Genomic DNA, 21230 nt, shown 5'->3' on the forward strand with positions numbered 1-21230 from the left:
TCTTCAAGAATGGCAAAGAGGAGGACCTAGGGAACTACAGTATGGTCAACCTCACCTTGACGAGGTGATGGAGCAACAGATCCTGGAAATGATTTCCAGGCACGTGAAAATCATCAGGAGTAGTCAGCATGGATTCACTGAGGGAAGTAATTTTTGACCAACCAGATAAACTTCTATGATGAAATAAATAACCAGCTTGGTAGGTGAGGGGAGAGCAGCGGATATAGTCTACCTTGACTTCAAGGCTGTCTTGGATGGACAGTGAGGTGGATTGCGAACTGGCTGAGCAGCTGGTCCCAGAGTGGTGATCAGTGGCACAATGTCTAGTTAGAAGCCACTAATTAGCAGTGTATCCCAGGGGTCAATACTGGGTTCAATCTTGTTCAAGATCCTGGAGCATCTCCCGTACCTGATGCTGGGACTGGAGCTTCTTTTATATGAGGAAAGGCTGAGAGAGCTGGGACTGCTCAGTCTGGAGAAGAGAAGGCTCAGGTTGGTAATCTTATCAATGTATACAAATACCCAAAGGGAAGGTGTAAAGATGGAGCCAGAATCTTTCCAGTGGTTCCCAGGACCAGAGGCAATGGGCACAACCTGAAACACATGCGGTTCCCTCCAAACATCTGGAAACACTTTTTCAGTGTGAGAGTGACTGAGCACCGGCACAGGTTGCCCAGGGAGGCTGTGGAGTCTCTATCTTTGGAGATACTCAAAAGCCATCTGGACATGGGCCTGGGTAACTGGCTGTAGGCAAACATGCTTGCACTGGGGGGTTGGACCAGATGACCTCCAGAGGGTCCCTTCCAACCTCAACCATTATGCAATTCTGTGATATGTTGAAATTTGCTTAAAATAGGAAAGACACTCCACTGTATTTCCCCTCTTTTTATTATTCTGATTTCTTCCAAAAATAGCATAATGTACTTTCAAATGAAATTTGATACAAGAAATCTAACAAAACTATCTTTGACGCACACAAATTTCAGTGAAACACTTCAGCACTTCTAAAGTGTCAGCATTTTTCAGCTAGTTTCATGAGTACTAATTGTAACAAAGAGTCTTGTTTTCTTAATTTCAGCAGCAGAACTGACTGTGATTCTACTGCTTTGGTGAAGGTTATAGGTGTTCTTCTATACAATAAACTAACAAAAAAAATAAAATCAGGAGTCATGGAGGAAAAAGCATGACTTAATTACAGGGGGAAGGCAAACCAACTACAAACTCAAGTAATTTGAACACTTAACTCTGTACCAGAAATAATCTTTCCCAGGTTTATTTTAACTTTTCAAAACACTCATGTACCATCAACACTTCATCATTTCACCTCTATGTAAACTATACTAGCCCACAGCAGCAAACAGCTACTGTTAGCCCAAGATGGGAGAGAAAACACATGAAGTGCCCACACCCTCTCAGTAGTGCATGGCTACAAGCATGTGGAAAGCGGAGCAAACACAATGTCAGAAATCCCTAAGCCAGCTCTAAGAGACTGACGGGCAGTTAAGATGGTAGTTACGCACAGTTCTGCTTATTAATATCATTAGATTACATTTCCAACCAAAATATTTCGCTCTAATTTGGGGATTGTTATCCACATGCACAGGGGGTATACACACGGGGTATACACACATACACAGCCCTCCCTCCCAGAGTGAATTTCTAGTATCCTCAAATGTTATACAGGCTCCCCTTTTGGTTCACAATCCAGTATGTGACCATGTTCCTAACGCCTGGAGGACTGCAATGAGGTCCCCATCACCACCAACAGCTCATCCTTCTGCCAAGCTCATTTGGAATTTTATGAAACAAGTAAGAAATACATCCTAAGATCTGTCTAGTAAGCTTCAGGAGACATTAAAACCACCAAAAAGTCAGGAGAGTCTTTAAATACAATATAAAATGTTCAGTAATCTAAGTTCAGCAGCTGTTTTTTGATTACCACAGTCATATCTGGAAAAATGATGTAGAGATTTAAAACTTTAGAAATTCAGTTCGTTCCGAGTAGTTTTGTACAGAACCAACTCATTTAATCTTGAAAGCACCATGAAGTGACACTACATATCAGCAAGCACAAAAAACAAGAACATCATGGGACTTTACCATGTAAACTACACCTTGAATACCACTAAGGTAGATTTACACTGCAGACTTGAGCACTGCACATAAGTATTCAAACTGACTCAGGTATGATTTGCCACTTAGTGCATGCAATGTAGACATACCCTATATGTCTGAACGTATCTCATTATGAATTAACTGAGCTGTGCAGTACAATATTTAGGCCCTCATTCTGCACCATCAAAGTCAACAGTCAATTTTCCATCAATTTCAGAAAGTGCAGGGTCAGGCTTGAAATCACAAACATACTTCTACTAACAAAACATTTGTTTCTAACATAAAGTTGTGTCAAGTTCAAACATGAGTTTTGAGAGCATGCAGATTGCTTACAAATGCTTAAAAAGACTGGTTCAGAATCTTTCTTATATATACACACACAGTCCATCTGTCACAGACAGGCAATGTAACTCAGAATCATGAGCTTGCTCTAGTTTTTGGTAGTGTCCTGCACACTTCTGATAATTAAAAAATAAAAAATAAAAAAATAGTTGCCACAATGGATTTCTGACCATTCCAACTTGCATGTGGATACGATCTCTTCTTGCTGCATCCAGTACGTGAAGTTTCACAGTTGCTTCTCAAAAGCAAATACCAAGTAAATACCTAAAAAAGAAAATGGGAGTATTTAAAGTTTCAGCTTCCTCTGCAACTCAATTAAGTTTTCAAAATGTAAACAGCTTGATACTCTGCCCAAACAACCTGTTAGCAGATTACTGAAATTATAAAAAATGCTCTAGTTTCCCAATGAGTAACTCTAGTATTCAATTCCAACATGGTTTTAGACATGTTTTCACAATAGAGCTAAGAATGCAAAAAACCAAATATTTTAAATCCTGCTGATATGGTTAATGCAACACTAACTTCAGTTAACGATATTACTGAAATGTGAATGGAATTCATAAATTACTATGGTATTCTACACATAATTAACATTCACTGGTACATAAAGTCATATGCAACTAAGTCTAAAGACTCCTTCATACATGCAGTAATGGACAATTAGGAGTAAAATTATCAACTTCATTTTTAATAAAAAAGTGAATAAACTCATGGTACAACATTATTAACTTTGCTCTTTTAAATTATCACTGACAAAGAAGAAATATTTACAAACACTAGATGGCATTTTCTCAACTCCAGAACAGTGTGATTCTAGAAATGGATACTCATACAGTCCACACTGGCACCCCTGGGAAACTTTTGCTTGGCATATAATCAATGCCAGCTATGTCAGGTGTTCTTATGCTTCATACCAGACAGATAAATTAAACCAGTTTCTTGAGACCATGAGTCTAATTAAACATGTATGGATTTCCACTTGAACTCAACTTTTATTTTAATGGATGAGGTGCCATAGCTACATTGCAAATCTTTCAAGACAAGCCTATCGTACATTCCTCAGCAATAAGGGAAAGTGAAGTTCCATGTAACAAACAAGCTGTGCTTATACCCTATCAGAAGCTCTGTACTCCAAATCTCTCTGTAAAAAGAGACTACTTAAAAAAACAGTCATCACTGAACTTTTAAAGGTATAAAAAGCCCCTCTCAATTAGATTAATAGTTTACATAATACTTATACCTTGCTGGAATTAATGTCTACTTTATGATTCATACCTTTAAAAATTAGATAATAATTTAAGAAAGCAAACAGCTTAACTAAAGATTTTTTCATTCATTAATTGAACGGCATTTTTCGTTTGTTTTTAAACCACTAACACAATCAGTATAATGGTCTCCAAAAATGCAAATGTTGGTTGGCTGCAGTTACACAGAATTAAGTAACAATCTCTCCAGGAAGCAATTTTTACCCTTAGAATTCTCAGCCCCTTGTATCTGAGTTCTATTAAATTCAACATTGGAAAAAAACAATGTCAAAAGTTTTCCATGGCACACATTCACAAAATTTCAAGACATATTTAACAATAATGTATCCTTTTTGGTGTCTGAGGCACTGACTTTTTTCTACTCCCTTTATAAAACATTCAAATACCTCTTCACCATCCATGCTTTAATTGCTTCTTCCTGAAACATGTGTATCACTATAGGCAAAGAATAAAGCTTCAGCTCGTCTTCCCAAAACAGATTTATATTATTTTTGGTGAATGTATGTCCCAACTGGAGTTTGTTTTCTAGCTGACTGATAACAGTGTAGTATCGAAGTGTACAAAGAGAAGTATAGTATTTAATCCTCTAACCCTAGCAAAATAATCTTTTAACACTGGCATCCTCTTTTCATACATCCTAAGTAAGGCTTCCCCAAACTACTTCAGCCCCAAAGTTTGCATGCTAGAAGCTACTTAAATAAAACAAAATTTCAACCTATTTTATGCATTTCCCTCCCAATTTCTTGAGATGTGTGCACTATATCTGTACATAGGCATTTGAATAACACAAATAATAAAACCTTGTTATATTTAAAATTTGGATTTTCTTCCATAAACAACAGGCTATTTTACACACTTTACATAGCAGTCATTCAGTCAATATTGAGTTTTCAAAACAACACTTACTCGTTGCTTCCCATTCAGATTTACTCAAGGTTCCCTAGAAGGGGAGAAAAAAAACAAAACCACAGTTTCAACAAAAAATGAGGAAACAATAAAACACTGATTTAACTCAGGATCATCAATCTTTCACAGACCAACATCTAATGACCCACACTGGCTGGCTATTTAGGAACTACAAGAGCATTACTGTAGACCACAGATACTTATAACTCCAATAACTACGACAGCAGGGAATTGGAACACCCCGGATAGCAGAACACACCTAAATTACACAGGTATAGGAGAATGGGCCAACAGTCTGTTGGGCTGGATGACTCTGCAATGCAGAGCATGCTGGGTCCATTACCACACATCCATCAGTGTGTCTTGACCTGGCCCAAACTGCTCTCCAGCCCAAGATGCCCAACACTTGTGCAGAAGTCAAGAAGAGGCCCTGTATCATGGTGCTGCCATCTTCCCCAGGAATACTGCCTGCATCCACCTAACACCTCCTTGCAGCCTACAAAACCCCTATTTGCAAGAGAATAACTCCCAACCCCGCTCACACATTGTGAAAAACCAGCCTGCTCTGCAGCTTCAGAAACCTACTCCTAGCTCAGCCTTTCAGATGAAAGCAGGGCAAGTGCACAAATAAAAAGCTGCTACCATTTACCCTACCAATTAAGAAGCATGAGGTAACAACCAGAAGCTGATTTTCTGCTCTACCCACTCCATCACCTTGCACTGAGTCCTCACCCAGGGCCATGATTTAGCCCACATGCTACCCACTGATCAATCCTGACCAAATGATTCATCTTTTAAAACACTAGTGAAAAAAAGCTTGTTCAAGCAGATTTCTTGCCACGTGACACAGCACCTGGCAAAAGAGGGTTTTGGTCTGACTTGACCATTCTCATGTTCTTAAGCTTATTTCGTAAAAGAAGCATTTTTCTTTTTAAAATTTTTAGATTTCAAATACAGAGAGCAGGTTTCTTTTCCCTCTTGATGTAGGATTTTTAGATATATAGTAAAAGGCATACATCTTCAAGAATTCAGAACATAAACAGTAGATAAACCAATGGTTAAAAAAAGAAAAATCCAAGTGGAAAAACTTCAAGCGGACCAACCTCATGCTATAGCTATGACAATGCAATAGGATGCCATCTATCAGTAACTGCATATGAATTTATTAAAACTACAATCTTTACTCAAACTAGTCTCCAATTTTGGTTCTGGCTTGTCAAAGAGCCTCAACACATTAAAAAAGACCTAAAGTTCAGACTGAAAGAGCCAGCATTGCTTATCAGGAACCATTCAGCATGAAATTAGGTTAAACCAAGCCTTTGCAAGGTTTCCATACAGCCTGACTCCCCGAATGCACAGACAGAAGGAAACACTCAGCTATATGCTACCCTGAATAGCTAGCCTAGCTACAGATGGAGAGGCAATAGCCAGATGGCAGTAGTTTCTCGGGAAAAATGACAGCAGACATTGCCTCTTCTCCTGCTCGCTTCCCAGGAACAGCAGCTGTGCAGGCTCCTGTCCATCATGCACCCAACTCTGAGAACAATACAGAAGAATGAAAGGCTGGGAGAGGACTAGCTGCAGACAACTCCAACATTGTCATGTCCTGCTAGGACAATGGAAAAAAGAAAAACCCTTTATAAAAACATGAGAAAGACAGCAAGCTCAGAAAGTTAGCATATACATTAGAAGACAGGACTAGAAGCAGAAAAAACATATTTAATTGGACCACTGATCTAAAATCTCATATGACCTCCATTAAAGATGGTTCAGCATTCTTTTAATTCTGAAGTCATAAATCAAGCTGCCAAAACAGGAGAAATGCAAAAAATATTTGACAGGATAGCAGACTAAGTTTTGTACAAGGTAAGATTACGATCATCACAAAGAAACTTTCTTTTCATTCCAGAATGTGAACAGAATATCGTATTTAATAAAATTGAGGGCAGAAATATATGGATTTAGTTTTATGTACATAGGACTAGTTTAATCCTAAGAGCTCTGTTTAAAAAAAAAAAAAAGGTACAGCACATTTTAAAAAATAGCATTTACAGAACTTCAATAAAATTGGCTGAGAAGGGAGCTGGATCTTCACCCAAAAAGACAATAGACAAACAGCGTTTAATATTTCAAATACATACAGCATTACAAAGAAAGTTTTCAACTCTCCTGTCAGAAGATTAAAAAAAGAAAACTAAAGCTTTAAATTGGTCGCGTGAAGATCCAGAAAAGTAAGAAAAATCCTCAAATTAAGAAGAGTGACATTAGAACAGCTGCCAAGGAAGATGGCAAAATATCCTTTCCCTTTTGCACAGTTACAAATTTCTTAATAGCTACCAAATGAAGTGAATTTGATTCTCTGAGTATGGGGTATAGATTAGATGAACTCCTTAGACCTGTAGCTCTATGATTTTTCACATGCACAGAGACATTCATACCAATTTCATTGCAGTTGAAATGAAGGCGGCACCACATGTCCAAAAAATCAGGACCTCAATTTTCAACACCATTTGCTCTAGTGAAGTAAGAAGGAACTTACCAATGGTAACTTTGCCTTGCCATCTTTGATGAACTCTTTTACATGCTCATAATCCTCAGGTTTATCAGAAACAAGCCTGGAATCACCAAATGTAGAATATGGCTGGAAAACATAGGAAAAATAAGAAAAAAAATATTAATTGTGTAGTAAGATACTTTAATCACATCAGTCAAGGGTTTGTCACGACATAGCCCAGAACAGAGGTCACTAGTTATTCAAAGGATCTTAAATTTAGATCTCTCCTTTATAGCACCTAGAAGATCAGGTCCAATATTCCCTACTTCCCAGAAAATCCGACACCCAGGATTTATAAATGCTCCTTATGTCTCCAAAACAGGGGAAACAGAATAATTATAAAAATAATCCTCCATGTACAGCTCATTATGGAGTATTACCTAGATACACCCTCTTTTAAAACAGCAACTGAACAAACCAGCATCTCTTAAGTAGGAGTACTAAGAAACGAGCAACTGTAAAATTTCAAGCAGAATGCTTAAAATGCTTTATTAACACACAGGAGCTGTAACAGAAGTATAGAACTAATTTTTCAAAACTAATACGTACTTCTTAAGGATCCCAGTTACTGCATAATGGTCTGTACCATGCAGTCCTCAATTGTAAGTGGCCACTAATTTAAGACAACTCTTTTTTCTAACAACGAAGCCAGTATGTCAAAGGCTGTGTCACCATGCTACTGGCGGTATTAAGCCCATACAAAGCACTGTCACTTTCAGAATCAACAAGGACAGTCAAGTCCACTTGCAGCCCATGTGACTCAGTTTAGTAAGTGACCAGATATTTGACGTGACAGTTTTATGCTGAAAAATTCTACTGTTTGAGGGAAGAAGGAAGCAGAGAGAACTGCGAGTAAAGCCAAAGCCTCAGAAATGGTATTGAAAAGCTTCTCTGAAGCTGCCAAAGTCATCCAGGTTAAGAGCTTGAGGATAAAAAAAAAGCAAAAACATTGGGCAAAAACATAAACTCAATACAGTCAAATACCATTTTCTTCTACAAACACAGCCTGTTCCTTTATTCCTACAAAGATCACTTTCTCTCTTTTCAATTGATATTCCTTGCACAAAGATCCAGCTTTCAGTCTCTCTCCACTGAAGAAGAAATGGGTTATGGTTACCACTATGTGACACCAGGCATGATTCTTGTGCTTCACTTACTACTTAATAAAAATGAAAACTTGCCTCAAAATTGAAATTTTATCTACAAAACTGAATGACTCTATTGGGTGCTCGTGCCCAGGTGATGGCAGCAGCAGGTGGCAGAGGTGGCCTCTGTGAGGAGAGGCCAGGGCTGTCCCATGCTGGACACAGCCGGTTCCACTAGCTCCAACACTAACAGAGCCACTACACAGCACAGCTGAGCTCCTCAGCCACGAGTGGGGCACCTCTGGGAAAGCATATCTAAGAAAGTGCAAAAAAACCTGCACAACAGCTGTGAAAGAGGAGCAAGGAAAAATGTGAAACTACTCTACAGACACCAAGGCCAGAGAAGAACGAAGGTGAGGAAGCACTCCAAGCACCAGAAAAGACACTCCCCTGCAGCCCCTGGAGAAAACCGTGGTGAGGCAGGTTGTCCCCCTGCAGGCCATGGAGGGCCACAGTGGAGCAGATATCCACCTGCAGCCTGTGGAAGACCCCATGCCACAGCAGGTAGACATGCCCTGAAGGAAGCTGCAGCCTGTGGAGACCCAACACAGAATCAGGCTCCTGGCAGGAGCTATGGCCCATGGAGAGGAGCCCAATCAGGAGCAGGTTTTCTGGCCAGAGCTGCAACCCTGTGAAGAACCAACCCATGCTGGAGCAGTCTGTGCCTGAAGGACTGTACCCCATGGACAGAATGCACACTGGAGCAGTTTGTGAAGGACTGTATCATACCATTGGAGGGACCCATCCTGGAGCAGGGGAAAAGTGTGAGGAGGAAGGAAAGGCAGAGACCATGTGTTATGGACTGACCACAACCCCCATTCCCTGTCCCCTGGCGCTGTGGGGCAAGGAGAGGAGGTAGAAAGTTCAGGACTGAAGGAGTGAAGTTGAGCCTGGGAACAAGCAGTGGGTGGGGCAAAGGTGTTTTTAGGTTTGCCTTTGTTTCTCACCACCCTACTCTCTTTTTTTTTTTTTTTTGTAATAAATTAAAATAAACTTCTCCAAGTTTAGTCTGTTTTGGCCGTAATGGTAACTGCTAAGCAATCTCCCTGTCTTTATGTTGACCCATAAGTTTTTTTTATTTTCTCCCCCCATCCTTTTGGGAAGAAGGAATGAGAGAGCAGGTTGGTGGGTGTCTGGCAGCCAGTCAAGGTCAACCCACCACAGTCGCACTTTCAGCCACAGGAGTTTAGTTCTTCTCTTGGTAGCCTTTAATTAGTTGTACCATGTTCACAACAGGAATTTCAATTATTGCACAAATAATTAACAATATGTAAAACACTATTTAAATGAAACAACTCCGTATTTACCTCCAAGGCCTGCATTCTCCTTAGCAGCATTTTATGCTCCTCGTTCTTGACTTTTTCTTCATAGAATTCCCGAAATGTCATTTTGTAGACTAATTTCATACCATGCTTCTTTGCCATTCTGTCAAAGTAATACGCTTAATTAGGGAAGCCACAAAATTATTGTAGTTTTATTTTCAAAGGAACAATTTTAAGCCACAGTGACATCTTACGGTATGCACTAGGATTACACTCTTTCTACAATTCATTTTTTTAGTACAGACATTTAGATGAAAAAATGCACTACCACAACAAACAGTACTTTTTTTAATTAGGACAACAAAAATCTACACAGAAGAAAGTTACAAACATTTTAATAGAAAAACACCTCTTCTCCCAACACACAGAAGTAAGTTCCATTTGAACTAGCAGATAGACTATGCTGTCTTCCCTGCAGTATAAATACCCTGTCACATCGGATATTATGGATATATTCAGAGAACCTCTTTGTACTAGATTTAGTGCCTTATTTCTCAATTATATGTAGTCACTGTGGTCATCCAATACTGAAGTTACAGGTGTCAGTGATAGATGCTGGTATTTTTCATAGAGAACTACAAATGAAGTCTGTGAAATTACACAGATTTGAAGGGAAAGCTTAATATTGTTTAACAACCATACTGAGCTTGAATGGCAGGAAAAACCCCAACATGGAAACATTCGTCTGTACCTCAGGAGACAGGCTGGGAAAGGCAAATCTGCAATCACACAGAGGTAACAGCAAAATGTATGCTCACAGATGAAGATTTAGAGGAAGAAAAGTAAGTCATAGGAAAAATCCTATGAACATCCAAAGGAAGTTGAAGACAAGTAAGATGCACCATGATGAAGAAGATATACAAGAAGGCTTGCTGAAGGACTAAAAAAAGGTAGAATGAAACCCCCAAAAAAGTTAAGATTAAAGAAGAAAAAGTTGACAGCACTAAAGGTTTGCTGACAGATCCAACATATCAGATAAAGACATTCTTGTGTGAGACCCAGTTTAAGTCTTCACAGCTTCTGACCAGAGGACCTTCAACTGAGTGTAATGAACAGATTACAGTTGTGGATGGAAATGCAAGAAACCTCTGCATTTGGAGCAACAACAAAAAATGAAGAACTAAAAAACATAATTAGAAACTCAAAATATAATTTTCTGCAAGTATTATGCAATGATACACAAACTAAACAAATGCTTATTGTGTTCCACAGCTTTCATTGTGTAATTAATTCAAAATTTAACTTACTCTTCCAGTAATGGAAAGTAAACCAAGAACTCGGGGACGTCAACCACTTCTTCCAAGTGGAAATCATACTTGCAGCCAAACAAGGGATATTCGCCCTTCTTTCCAAATTTTACACTGTACACCTCATTCCCAAATGAATTTGTTTCTGAAGCTTCAAGTCGCTTTCTATAAAATGAGATATAAACAAACATTAGTGGACCAATTTTTAATTTAACAGGCCAAGAAAACTACGCATAAGAGGCCTGAAAGTGTTTATCCCAGCACTACACCGTTCAGTGACCTCTGTAGTTTCCCACCTCCCATTGCCTAATAAGGCAATGAAACAATGAAATGAAGACAAGCAGCATATTAGGTTTTAACAGTTTATCATTCCTATACAACATACCAAGGACTAAATGAACCTAGAAAATTAACCTTTAGCCCAGACACACTCTACATGGACAAGTCAGGCTTACTTGGAACAACCACAGCAGAACCCTGACAGTTATTCCCCAGGTTGTGGCTATTTTACCACTACTGAAGTCGCTACAGAGGGTTTATGTATAAAGAACTATACTCTATACCAGAAGAGACGTGTCTGCAAAAGACAAGGATTAGTACAGATTTACCTGTTTGAGTCAAGTTCATGAGTGAGATTTTCATGACTAGAATTCAAAACTGTTACAAAAAAACCTTGCTGTTGTTTGCACAAACATATCAGAGTGCTGCAAGAACAACTATCATGTAACAATGCTTCAAAGACTTTTGAAAGCTTAATAGAATATAAAAGTACTTACACAAGTTCAAAGCTATTTGGAGTTGTGCCAATGAAATATCCTCCAGGAGAGAGGTTCCCACAAGCATTTTTAAGCATCATGTCAGCCTGCTCATACGTCTCAAATGAGTAATGATAAACAAATTGACAGCTGCAAATGTCAAAGCGCATATCTGGATCACTGTATTTGGAAGACAAGAGATCCTGAAAAAGATTAAAAAGAAAAAACAATTGTAACAAAAGCTACAGAAACAAGCATGATTCACTGAAATCTTTTAACAAATACACTACTCCCATAATTCTTTGAAGTTTCTCCTTTCAGACCCCATTCCTTCACAAGTTCAACAAGAACAAAATGAAAAAGGTAAGAGTAAGAAGAAGTCCTCTGCTACACAGAAAACCACACACAACATTTGGGAACACCACCACACACACACACACACTTCAAAGTTACCATGTCCTCAAATGCTTTTTGTGTTGTCAAGTAACACCACTACACCTGAAAGGCCAAAACCCAAGGTTAGTTACCTAATAGTTTCCAGAGATATTTTACTGCTGAGGGTTTATAACTGGCCAGCGTTTAGCTGGAAACAATTATTATAATAAAATAAATTTTCAGTTTACGAAGTCTCTGTTATGAGAACTGGCCATTAAACATATAACTGAGAAGAGGGGTTGTTTTAAATACGGCAATTTGCACTGCCCCAAGTTGTATTTGCCGTATTATCACACATGGACATACATGCGTACCAACACACTCATCCCCACCCCAGACCAAGTAACCAGTAACTCTGAAGAACTTGAAGCCCTTGAAATCTGTCAGGTTAAAGCTTGCCATAGTTTGACTCTGTACTCAGCAGTTCTCTGACTCTTCTTGATCAGGCTTCTTTTATACAATGCTAGTAGCCACCATAACTAACACAGAAGCACAAAAGTTCTACCCAAGGCCCTATGCGTTCTGTACTTAAAATATTTCATACTTAACAGTTCTACCCAAGTTTCTCTTCTATCCCAGACTTCCCCATCACCCATCCACTCCCAGACTCTACCAGTTAATGCCATATACTGTCAATGTTCTGTATGTGGCAAGACAAAAATGGACACTTCACAGACCCATAGCAATTTTACCTGTTCATTTACTCCCTCTCCACATTGTGAGAGAGAGATAGATACAGGAAACTGAGAAACAGAGGTAGATGGAATTAGACAAGCTGTGAGAATGAGATTTTGTATATATAGAACATAGATGATAGAGATAGAAAGTCGGGGAGATGAAATTCTGTGTGCGTGAACAGACAGGACAGAGCGTGCAACAGAAAACATACATGCATATAAGTCTGAGTTGTAACAGTAACATGAAAATATCCCTTTCTTTCCTGGCCAAGACTCTCTCCTCTCTCCCCTGACTGTAATTTTGAGCAGAGAGAGATGACCTGGAACCTGCAACAGACTGTATTCCTCAGAAGAAGGAGAGGCAACCAAGAAATCAAGCAAACAACCCTTCCTGCAAGGCTGGGAAGAACAGGTTCAGCCTTTCCACAGATATGCTGGAACCAAGTAAGCTCTGTCCCTCAGCCTGCATCAGCAGGGCACACTCAGCCTACATTTCTAGGAAGCAAAAGCACTGCTGGTTACAAGACTGTCTCCTAAGCCGCAGCAATGTATTCACTATTGCCTCCAGACAGTCTTAAGAAATCTGCTCTATCACACAAGTTTTGAAGATATGTATTATAGTAATTAAAATGCTGCTAGAAAAAAAATAATTAGATAAGCTGAATGTACAAGTCAAATCAGAAAACATCCCTTACTCATTCCAGCATAAAAACACATTCACCAAGACGGTTTCCAACATCCCATGCTGGCTCCTAGAACTCCAGAGGTAAGTAACCACTCCCTTCCCCTTGTGAAGTGAAAGAAACTGAAAGCACCAGATTTTTTATCTGAAGACGACATTCAGGCTTCAAGAATGTTACACTGTAAACCAGTAACAAAACGCATTTAACTACATCTTACACAACTTTTCAGCATGGCTGACTCTCCCGATAGTACAACAATCTGATCTTAAAAATATACATGCCCAAAATATTACAGCACTACCATCACTCCTATACTTGCTTAACAAAAGAATGTTAAATCCCCAAAATATTACAAAGCAGACGAACTGTACCTTGGTACTATCTGCTTGTATAAATTCTGCATCAAAAATACGTTCGTTATAACGACATCGGGCTTTCATGTCTTCATATCGCTGTTTGCATTGTTGCACAGAAATATCAGCAATATCTATATATGGAGGGAGAAATTTAAAAAAAAGTGAGTAAACTCCTACCCAGACAAGAAAATTGGAATCATTACCAGAACACAGCAGATCCATTATGGCAGGGATAAAAGATCTTCAGTTACATTTTGAGGGGAACAAAAACTTTTATTTCCAAGTTGTAGAAAAGGAATTTAATTTGCAGGAAGTGTTCAGGATTATAACTCTTTGTCATTTTCAGTCTTTACTTCAAGACAAAAGTTGTAATCTGAAGATTTTAGAAAGCTCCCATCCTCAAAAGTGCAAAGCAAGCCTCCAAAATTTCAAGTGATGGATACCAGGTGATTGATACTAAATGCTGTCAGCGTTAAGTGCCTAGCTATGCATTAGCTACAACAGTTCAGCTCCCAGGGTTTCTCAAACAATACTGAAAGCTCTTCATCTTATTACAAATATACAAGATGTTGAAATGCAGTTATTTCTGATATATACTGATATATTCTATCATGGAATTTTTTTTTTCATTTTCTTTTTAAGACTGTTCCTCTCTCAGGCATCAAGTTTCACTGAATAACAACAGTTTGCACAAATTTAAAAACTAACAATATGCAATAAATTTACATAAGGACTTTGTAAGCAAATTAGTTAACTGTATTTGAAGACTGCCAACTGATAAAGCAAAAAAGAACTGTAAAATGTAGAATACCCAGCATAACTGCCACTAAAGGAATTTTATGAAATTTTAGTATCTAATTAAATTTGAAGTTGAGTAATACTTCCTCTGATTATCTTTGGGATGCTTTCTGGGAAAAGGGAAGATGGTATCTGCCTCCCAACATCTAAGCAAACTATTTAAATGATTTTTTTAATCAGCTTTCAGCTCTTCCCCTTTCTGAGTCTGAAAATCTTTAGTTGATTGTAACACCCAAGACCATTTTTTGTCACAACACTGTAGGGTTTATTTGTTTTTTAAATGCAACTCTTCTCTGTGTGTTTTCAGAACAGTTAAAAACACCACAGGAGACTAGATGTGGGAGAAAACATACTAAAAAAAAAAGTCAGTCTTTTTCCCAGTGCTATATTTTGCCTAAGACAATCTGTGGCAATTGTATGCTTCTTTATTGATACCAGATTTTATTTGTGAGTTGAACTGAAAGATAATTACACAGAAAATTAATGGTTCTTATATTTATGCTGGCAATCAAGCTGATGTCTTCAGGTTAAAAGACAAAATAAGACTTTTTGACAGAAGGTCTATCATTGCATTCTTGGGCTTATAAAAAAAAGGAAATAATGGAAGACTGGAGATGTGCTTGGTTTTCCCATAAAACACTGATGTACTCTCCCTGGAAAGTTATTGTGTCTTCTTACCAGTACAGACAAGTTTTTTAATTCTGCCTTTTTTCCATTTCAGTAAGTCTCCACCTTTGCCACATCCTAGATCCAAAACAGTTATATCATTCTTTTTCCGTCGTACTCGGTCTATGAATTCACCTAGAAAAGTAAAAAGAGAGAATGCATACACAGGTCTCTTAATTCACTTGTTTTGTACAGAGAGGCTTAAAGGACCAAAAGGGTTTGAGAATGTTAAAACACCTTAGAACTTTGCCTATAAGTCTTCTTAACATTACAGACTTAAATGTCTTTTTCTAGAAACCACTAATGACAAAAGGAACCACAAACTTTTAATACTATGGAGAAGATAATACATATTCTATATGCTTAACGTGCTTTGCATGTAATGTGACTGAAGCTCTGAATTGTTTCCCCAGCAGACAAAGGCAAAACCGCGCATCGGTGCGTGAGTAGGGAAACAGAGTTCCCTTTCATTACCATTATAATGAAGACAGATGTTACTTGGAAGTATGGGAAAGCTTTTTGCAGAAGAGTACAAGCCAATTAAATGCATTACCGACAATGTTTCCTTGTGTAACGTTTTCCACTTACTTTCCTAGGCCTTGCAATAACATTAGCTACTTGTTTGCTGTCTTTTTACCCTACATAAATCATTTCACTTCCTCTTCTATCTCCACTCTGTCTAGATTATCTCTGCTCTGACTGATGTTGGCATATAATGCAAAACATATCAGCATGTTAGCTGATATGGAATCATTGGAACAGTAATCAGTAATCTTACTTCTCTTCACAGTAAGAGACACGAAATATGTTTTGATATAACTGCTGTGAAGCCACACTACTTAAATTCATCATGACTGAAAGGCTTCAACACAGGCTTCAGGAACGGCTTTATATAAACTTAAGTATTGCTTCTAACTGCTCTGATACAACACAACAAAAAGCAGCATGCTAAGACAAATGGTGCCAACATCTCCTGGCATAGATCCCTCTTCATGAATCTGTGGTGCTGCGCCGATAATTCTTTTCTTTGTTTGCAGATATCTGATGGTTTTGTTTCCTCACTTTGGAATTAATTTGTGGGACGGCAGACTGATTTTTATGAAAAGCTGCTGATTCTTAAAGAACTACCTCCTCTAGTTTTTCATCTTTTAAACAGTTGAATGTGGTCATACAGAAAATATTTATGTGTTCCAAGTCTCCTGCAGAATTGCTTAATCGAGACCTGAGGACAAACTGCTTTGGGAAAATGGTTAAGAAATTATTTCAGATGTTATTTAAATAACAAGACCAGCTCAATCTAACAAGAACAGGTAAGATTCTTTATGATTTAAAGCTGTACCTTTCCATTTAAAAATGTTACAAAGAAGAACAGTTTCCAGCATGAACTTTTTCCAGTTTTCAGGTCAGTTGATCTTTAAAACTTTAGCATACATTTGGCACTCCAACAATATAAAACACTATCACAGAAATTCAAAATAAAAATAGGGGTTTTATTGCACTTGAAAATCTTACTATGTATTAAGAGACAAAGTGTCATAATCAACATCAGAAAGCAGGAAAAAAAGTTACATTTTGATTAAAAAATTAGTTACATTTTATTAAAGTCTAAGCGATCAGTTAAGGAAGCTTACCAATGAGGACGCTCTTTGTCCAATTATTAAAGTTTCGGAGGTAGAATATGCGAGACTGGCTACGTTTTTCCAATCCAACTTCTTGAAGTTCATTATAATGTGCAGCTACAGCTTGCCCATGGCCTATCTCACGCTGTAGAAATGAGGGAAGGAATAGATTCAAGCAGTGAATTCTTTTTACTACTTTTTAATTTAATCAAAAGACATGAGTTCACTTTAAGGATTTAAGAAAGTAAACAAGTAATACTATGAAAAGCATCATCATTACATATATCAAAACATTTCCCATATCTGTCCTGGTACTGATGTCAGCACTTCAATTATCACAGACAACTCCCTTAAAAATTTAATCCCCTTTTCAGTTGGTCCAGGTAATTTCTGATGGACGATGCCCAGCATCTTTCCTTCATAGAAATACTTAACTTTCAGTTCTCTAATACTCTCACCACTCTCAAAGAATCAGTTTCATTCCCCTTAAGCCTGGGATTGAAGAAGAGGATGTTCCTTCTCAAGGAACTTTAAGCTTCTTCAAAAATCCTGTTTCAGAAATTCCGTGTCTACACCTAACATAAGTGTATAAACTGCCAATTTAATCAAAATGCCAACTAGCTGATGTCGCATAAAGCCCTAAGTGGATGATCCCACTGCCACAGCTTTAAATAGACCATGGTAAGGGAATAAGAGTAATGAACTGACAACATATCCCATTTAATGCTTAACAGTTCACTGTAGAAGTATCTCCAGTTTAGTCTTAACTGCAAATACTCCAAGAAGTTTCTGTCCCATGTGACACAGAGAAGCAGTCTACATCCAGATATTGTGCTCCTAACATTTCTTCATCTTGAAAATAATCTTCAATTACATACATGAAATTAATATAAATTATAAATAAAATACAAAGCAGCAGAACATGGAGAACCAACACAAATTCTGTAAGGCACAAAAGCATTTAAAGTAACAGTACAAACTAATGACAATGAAGGATTCTCAGTTAAAACCCACAAACATGCTACAAAGCCCCAGCCAGTACAAATTCACACAGCAATTAGAAGCATTCCCAACAGTTGACTACAAAAGTCGACATCCCAATATCTTATTATTCAAATAGCAGTTCCTCAAGGGAAAAGAAGGTTTGACTGACTTTCATGTACTACATGAATTCTTCAGTATTTCATATAATTTTGGTAACCTTCAGAATGAACACAGACATACTTGTCTGGAATCTGTATGACCCTATCATCTGTTTATTACCACACTCAGCTAATTGATACTAACAAATATTTTGACCATTTCTAGTCTTTTTTAGGGTAAGCACAGATGGCTCCCTGAACAGCCACTGATGGTGACATAAGCTAGAACAGCTGACTCTGACAAGTGTCGGGGACGTATTCATACAATCCATTAACGCATCTCAGCTGCTGCACGCACAGTTGCAAACAGCCATCAGCAGTAACATCTAGATGCTGGCAGCCATGTTCAATGCAGTCACCTCTCTACACCCTTAAGCCACACAAAACCAATGTGTTTCTTGTCCACCTAAACCTTATCCCAGAACTACCTTATTTAAAAGATGAAAGGGTTAATAATGTTTCTACCACAACAAAGGGCACCCTTTATTTTATGAGATTGCTTAGCCATAAATTAACTTCCCAGAAAATTTCTGAACAGAGAAACCAAACATTAGGTCAAAGACATTTTCAAATTATATTTAAATATCCCAAAAGGTCAAAGTTAGACTAGATATTACAGCATCAGTTTCTACAAGCTTATACATATTAAAGGACACTGTCATATAAAACATTACCCTTTTCACCCTCCCAGTTAAAAGGACAAATATTTTCTGCTACTCTTGCAGTCTTAAAAAAAAAAAAAGCATCTGTAAACCTTTCAGTACTTCACTTTACTAACAAATCATACTGAAATTATATCACAGAGGATGCAGTTTGTAGAGTTTTCTAAATTATACATTACACTGTTGAGGAAATTAAAGGACAAAATTATCTTACGGAAGAACCTCCCAGCCACAGATAACTATACTAATACAGGGGACAACAACGTACAAAACGTGAATTCAGGATATGGGACCTGGACTAATGCCAGTAAACCCTACTCTACACTACCAGATTGCTACCACACAGACAATGGAACGATAGCCTTAGAATTAGACTAAGCATGTGCTGAGATCAGTTTTCTTAACATTCTACTTACCAGCCCTCTTTCTCTCCCGTTATGCCCAACATAACTTCTGCACCAGTTATTTTGCTAGGAAGCTACCCACAAACTTTGACATTTGGTGTTTCATGCTGGTTCACATATGTTTAGCATAAATATTTTCAATCTTTTCTTGAGCTAAGGCTTTGAAACAAGGACATGAACATAGCTCAAAATAAAATGATACTCACTACTTTCTTAGGAGGTTCATCTTCAGGATCTAAATTCTTCCTTTTTGCTCTGCCGTCCTGATTACCACTATCAACTTCTTTTTCACTTTCAGTGGAGTGCACTGTGCCTGAAGTTGAACTGTCGCCTTGCCAACCAATACCTGACTCTGCCTCTAAAGTACAAGGTGTTTTCTCCACTTCTTCATCCAAACTCTTTTCTACTTCCTGTTCTTCTGTCTTGGTTAAATCAGCCATTTTTGACAGGTTAGTCTCCTTGTCCATTGATCAGAATGGAAATCTATATGGGGGGGAAAAAAAACCAAACCAAAAACCACCAACTACTTTCAGTGTTGAATTTCACTTACTCGCAGCTACAGTCATGACTTTCAATCATAATACTGGCATTATAAAAAAAATAACATGCCTTTGCTGTAACCAACATACAGGCTCCAAATTTGACTAGTTGTTTAATAAAGATAGCACAATAAAATACGTGGAATTTAAAAGTACGCTCATTATACTAAAATCAAATGAAGATAAATCTTTACTCTTCATGTTTGAGTCTCCTAGCTATCTTTATTGATTCAACTGCAATGCGTTATTGTTTTTGAGCCTGTCATCTCCCTTTTCCCCTCCCCATAAAAAGTAACCTACAAATCACTTTATGTTGAGAAACACAAGCTGACAGCCCCTCAAATCAGTAAATTCATTATTTAATCTGATGTGCTTTCAGGTGGATGTCCTCAAACAAAAAAAAAAGGTGGTTTTTAAGAGCAAATTTTTGTATCGGTTGTGGATTTTCAAGTTTGCCAAGAGTATCCACTATGCCTCAAGCTTCACTAACGCTAGGAATCTTCAGCTGTAACTGCATTTCCTTATCTCCACTACGCAGTCTGGAGGACTGCAGGCCACTGCTAGAAAGCTCGTCTAGTCTCCAGCACTCCCCAGCCTTCTTTCCACCATGGGCAGGAAGACGGGCACCTCCTTTTTGATTTGACATGGCAGAGGATAAGTTGGCAACTCCTCTTCTAAAACAACGGCCTATTTCAGTCTAACTAAAGCCAGGCACGCTCCCCCGAACGGAGGCTGAGGTCTCCTAACGAGGCCCAAAAGACGTTCTTTAGGCGGACCACTGTACGGAGGCCCCAGGACAGCCTTCCTCAAAACAGGGAGCCTTGAAGCCCGACTGACGGAAAGCATTCTGCAGCATCGAGCGTGCCCTGCCTTATCCTCGCCCGGCTCTTCCAAGCGGTTTACCAAGTGCTTTTAAGGGCCTCAGTTGAGAAACGATCAGAATTTCGTCACCGGGGACGGCGACCAAGTGCCCAGGGGGGCAGCCCCTTCACTGGAGAAGGCCGGAGAGAGCAAAACGCCCGGAGAGCGGGGGAGGGGGCAGCGCTGGCGGCCCGCGAAGCCAGGCGGCCCGCGAAGCCAGGCGGCCCGCTGACGGCCAAGGCCCTGAAGACTTTCAGCTGCGTCACGGGGGCCCGCGCAGCCGGGACGGGCGCTCCGGCGGGGCTGCTCCCCGGGGGCAGGCCGCCGGCCGGGGCGGCTCCCGAAGGCGCGGCCTACCGCAGCAACGGACAAAGCGCGCGCCGCCGCGACGCCACCCAGCAGCCCCGACGCGGCCGCAGCCGATTGGCGACGGCCGGTGGCGCGTGGCGTGTGGCGCGGCGCCGCGCCGCGCAGCCTCCCGCGCGCCCCGCGCCGCCCGCGAGGGGCCGGGAGCCCGGGACCCGCGTCCCCGCCACCGGGCCTCCCGCCAGGGCGCGCGACACTCACCCAGGCCGCCGCTCCGCCATCCTGTTTGCGGAAGTGACGTCCCCGCAGCGCGGCGGCGGCGGTGGTGGTGGTGGTGGCGTCACGTCCGGGAGGGGAGGAGGGGGGGGTTGGGGTGGAGTGGGTAGGTGCGTGGAACGACGCGAAGCTGCGCACGCGCAAAACGCGCGGGA

At 39.6% G+C, this 21230-nt stretch overlaps 1 protein-coding gene across 2 annotated transcripts; it reads right to left on the reverse strand.

Moving 5' to 3' along the window:
- Positions 1-870: 870 nt before the first annotated feature.
- Positions 871-21194, reverse strand: RNMT (RNA guanine-7 methyltransferase). 2 transcript variants are annotated; one of them, XM_069778910.1, is made up of 11 exons: positions 21061-21194; positions 19300-19576; positions 16898-17030; positions 15279-15401; positions 13818-13933; positions 11673-11854; positions 10897-11061; positions 9635-9752; positions 7168-7269; positions 4629-4662; positions 871-2721 (listed from the first exon to the last, which is right to left on the reverse strand). In XM_069778910.1, the coding sequence occupies exons 2-11, from the start codon at positions 19558-19560 to the stop codon at positions 2684-2686; spliced, it is 1272 nt and encodes a 423-aa protein (XP_069635011.1). In that variant the 5' UTR covers positions 19561-19576; positions 21061-21194; the 3' UTR covers positions 871-2683. The 2 variants fall into 2 exon arrangements, with proteins under 2 accessions (XP_069635011.1, XP_069635012.1); XM_069778911.1 differs by lacking the exon at positions 21061-21194 and adding an exon at positions 20536-20711.
- Positions 21195-21230: the final 36 nt, after the last annotated feature.

The sequence above is a fragment of the Haliaeetus albicilla genome, chromosome 3 (genome assembly GCF_947461875.1).
Source record: "Haliaeetus albicilla chromosome 3, bHalAlb1.1, whole genome shotgun sequence".
NCBI lineage: Eukaryota > Metazoa > Chordata > Aves > Accipitriformes > Accipitridae > Haliaeetus > Haliaeetus albicilla.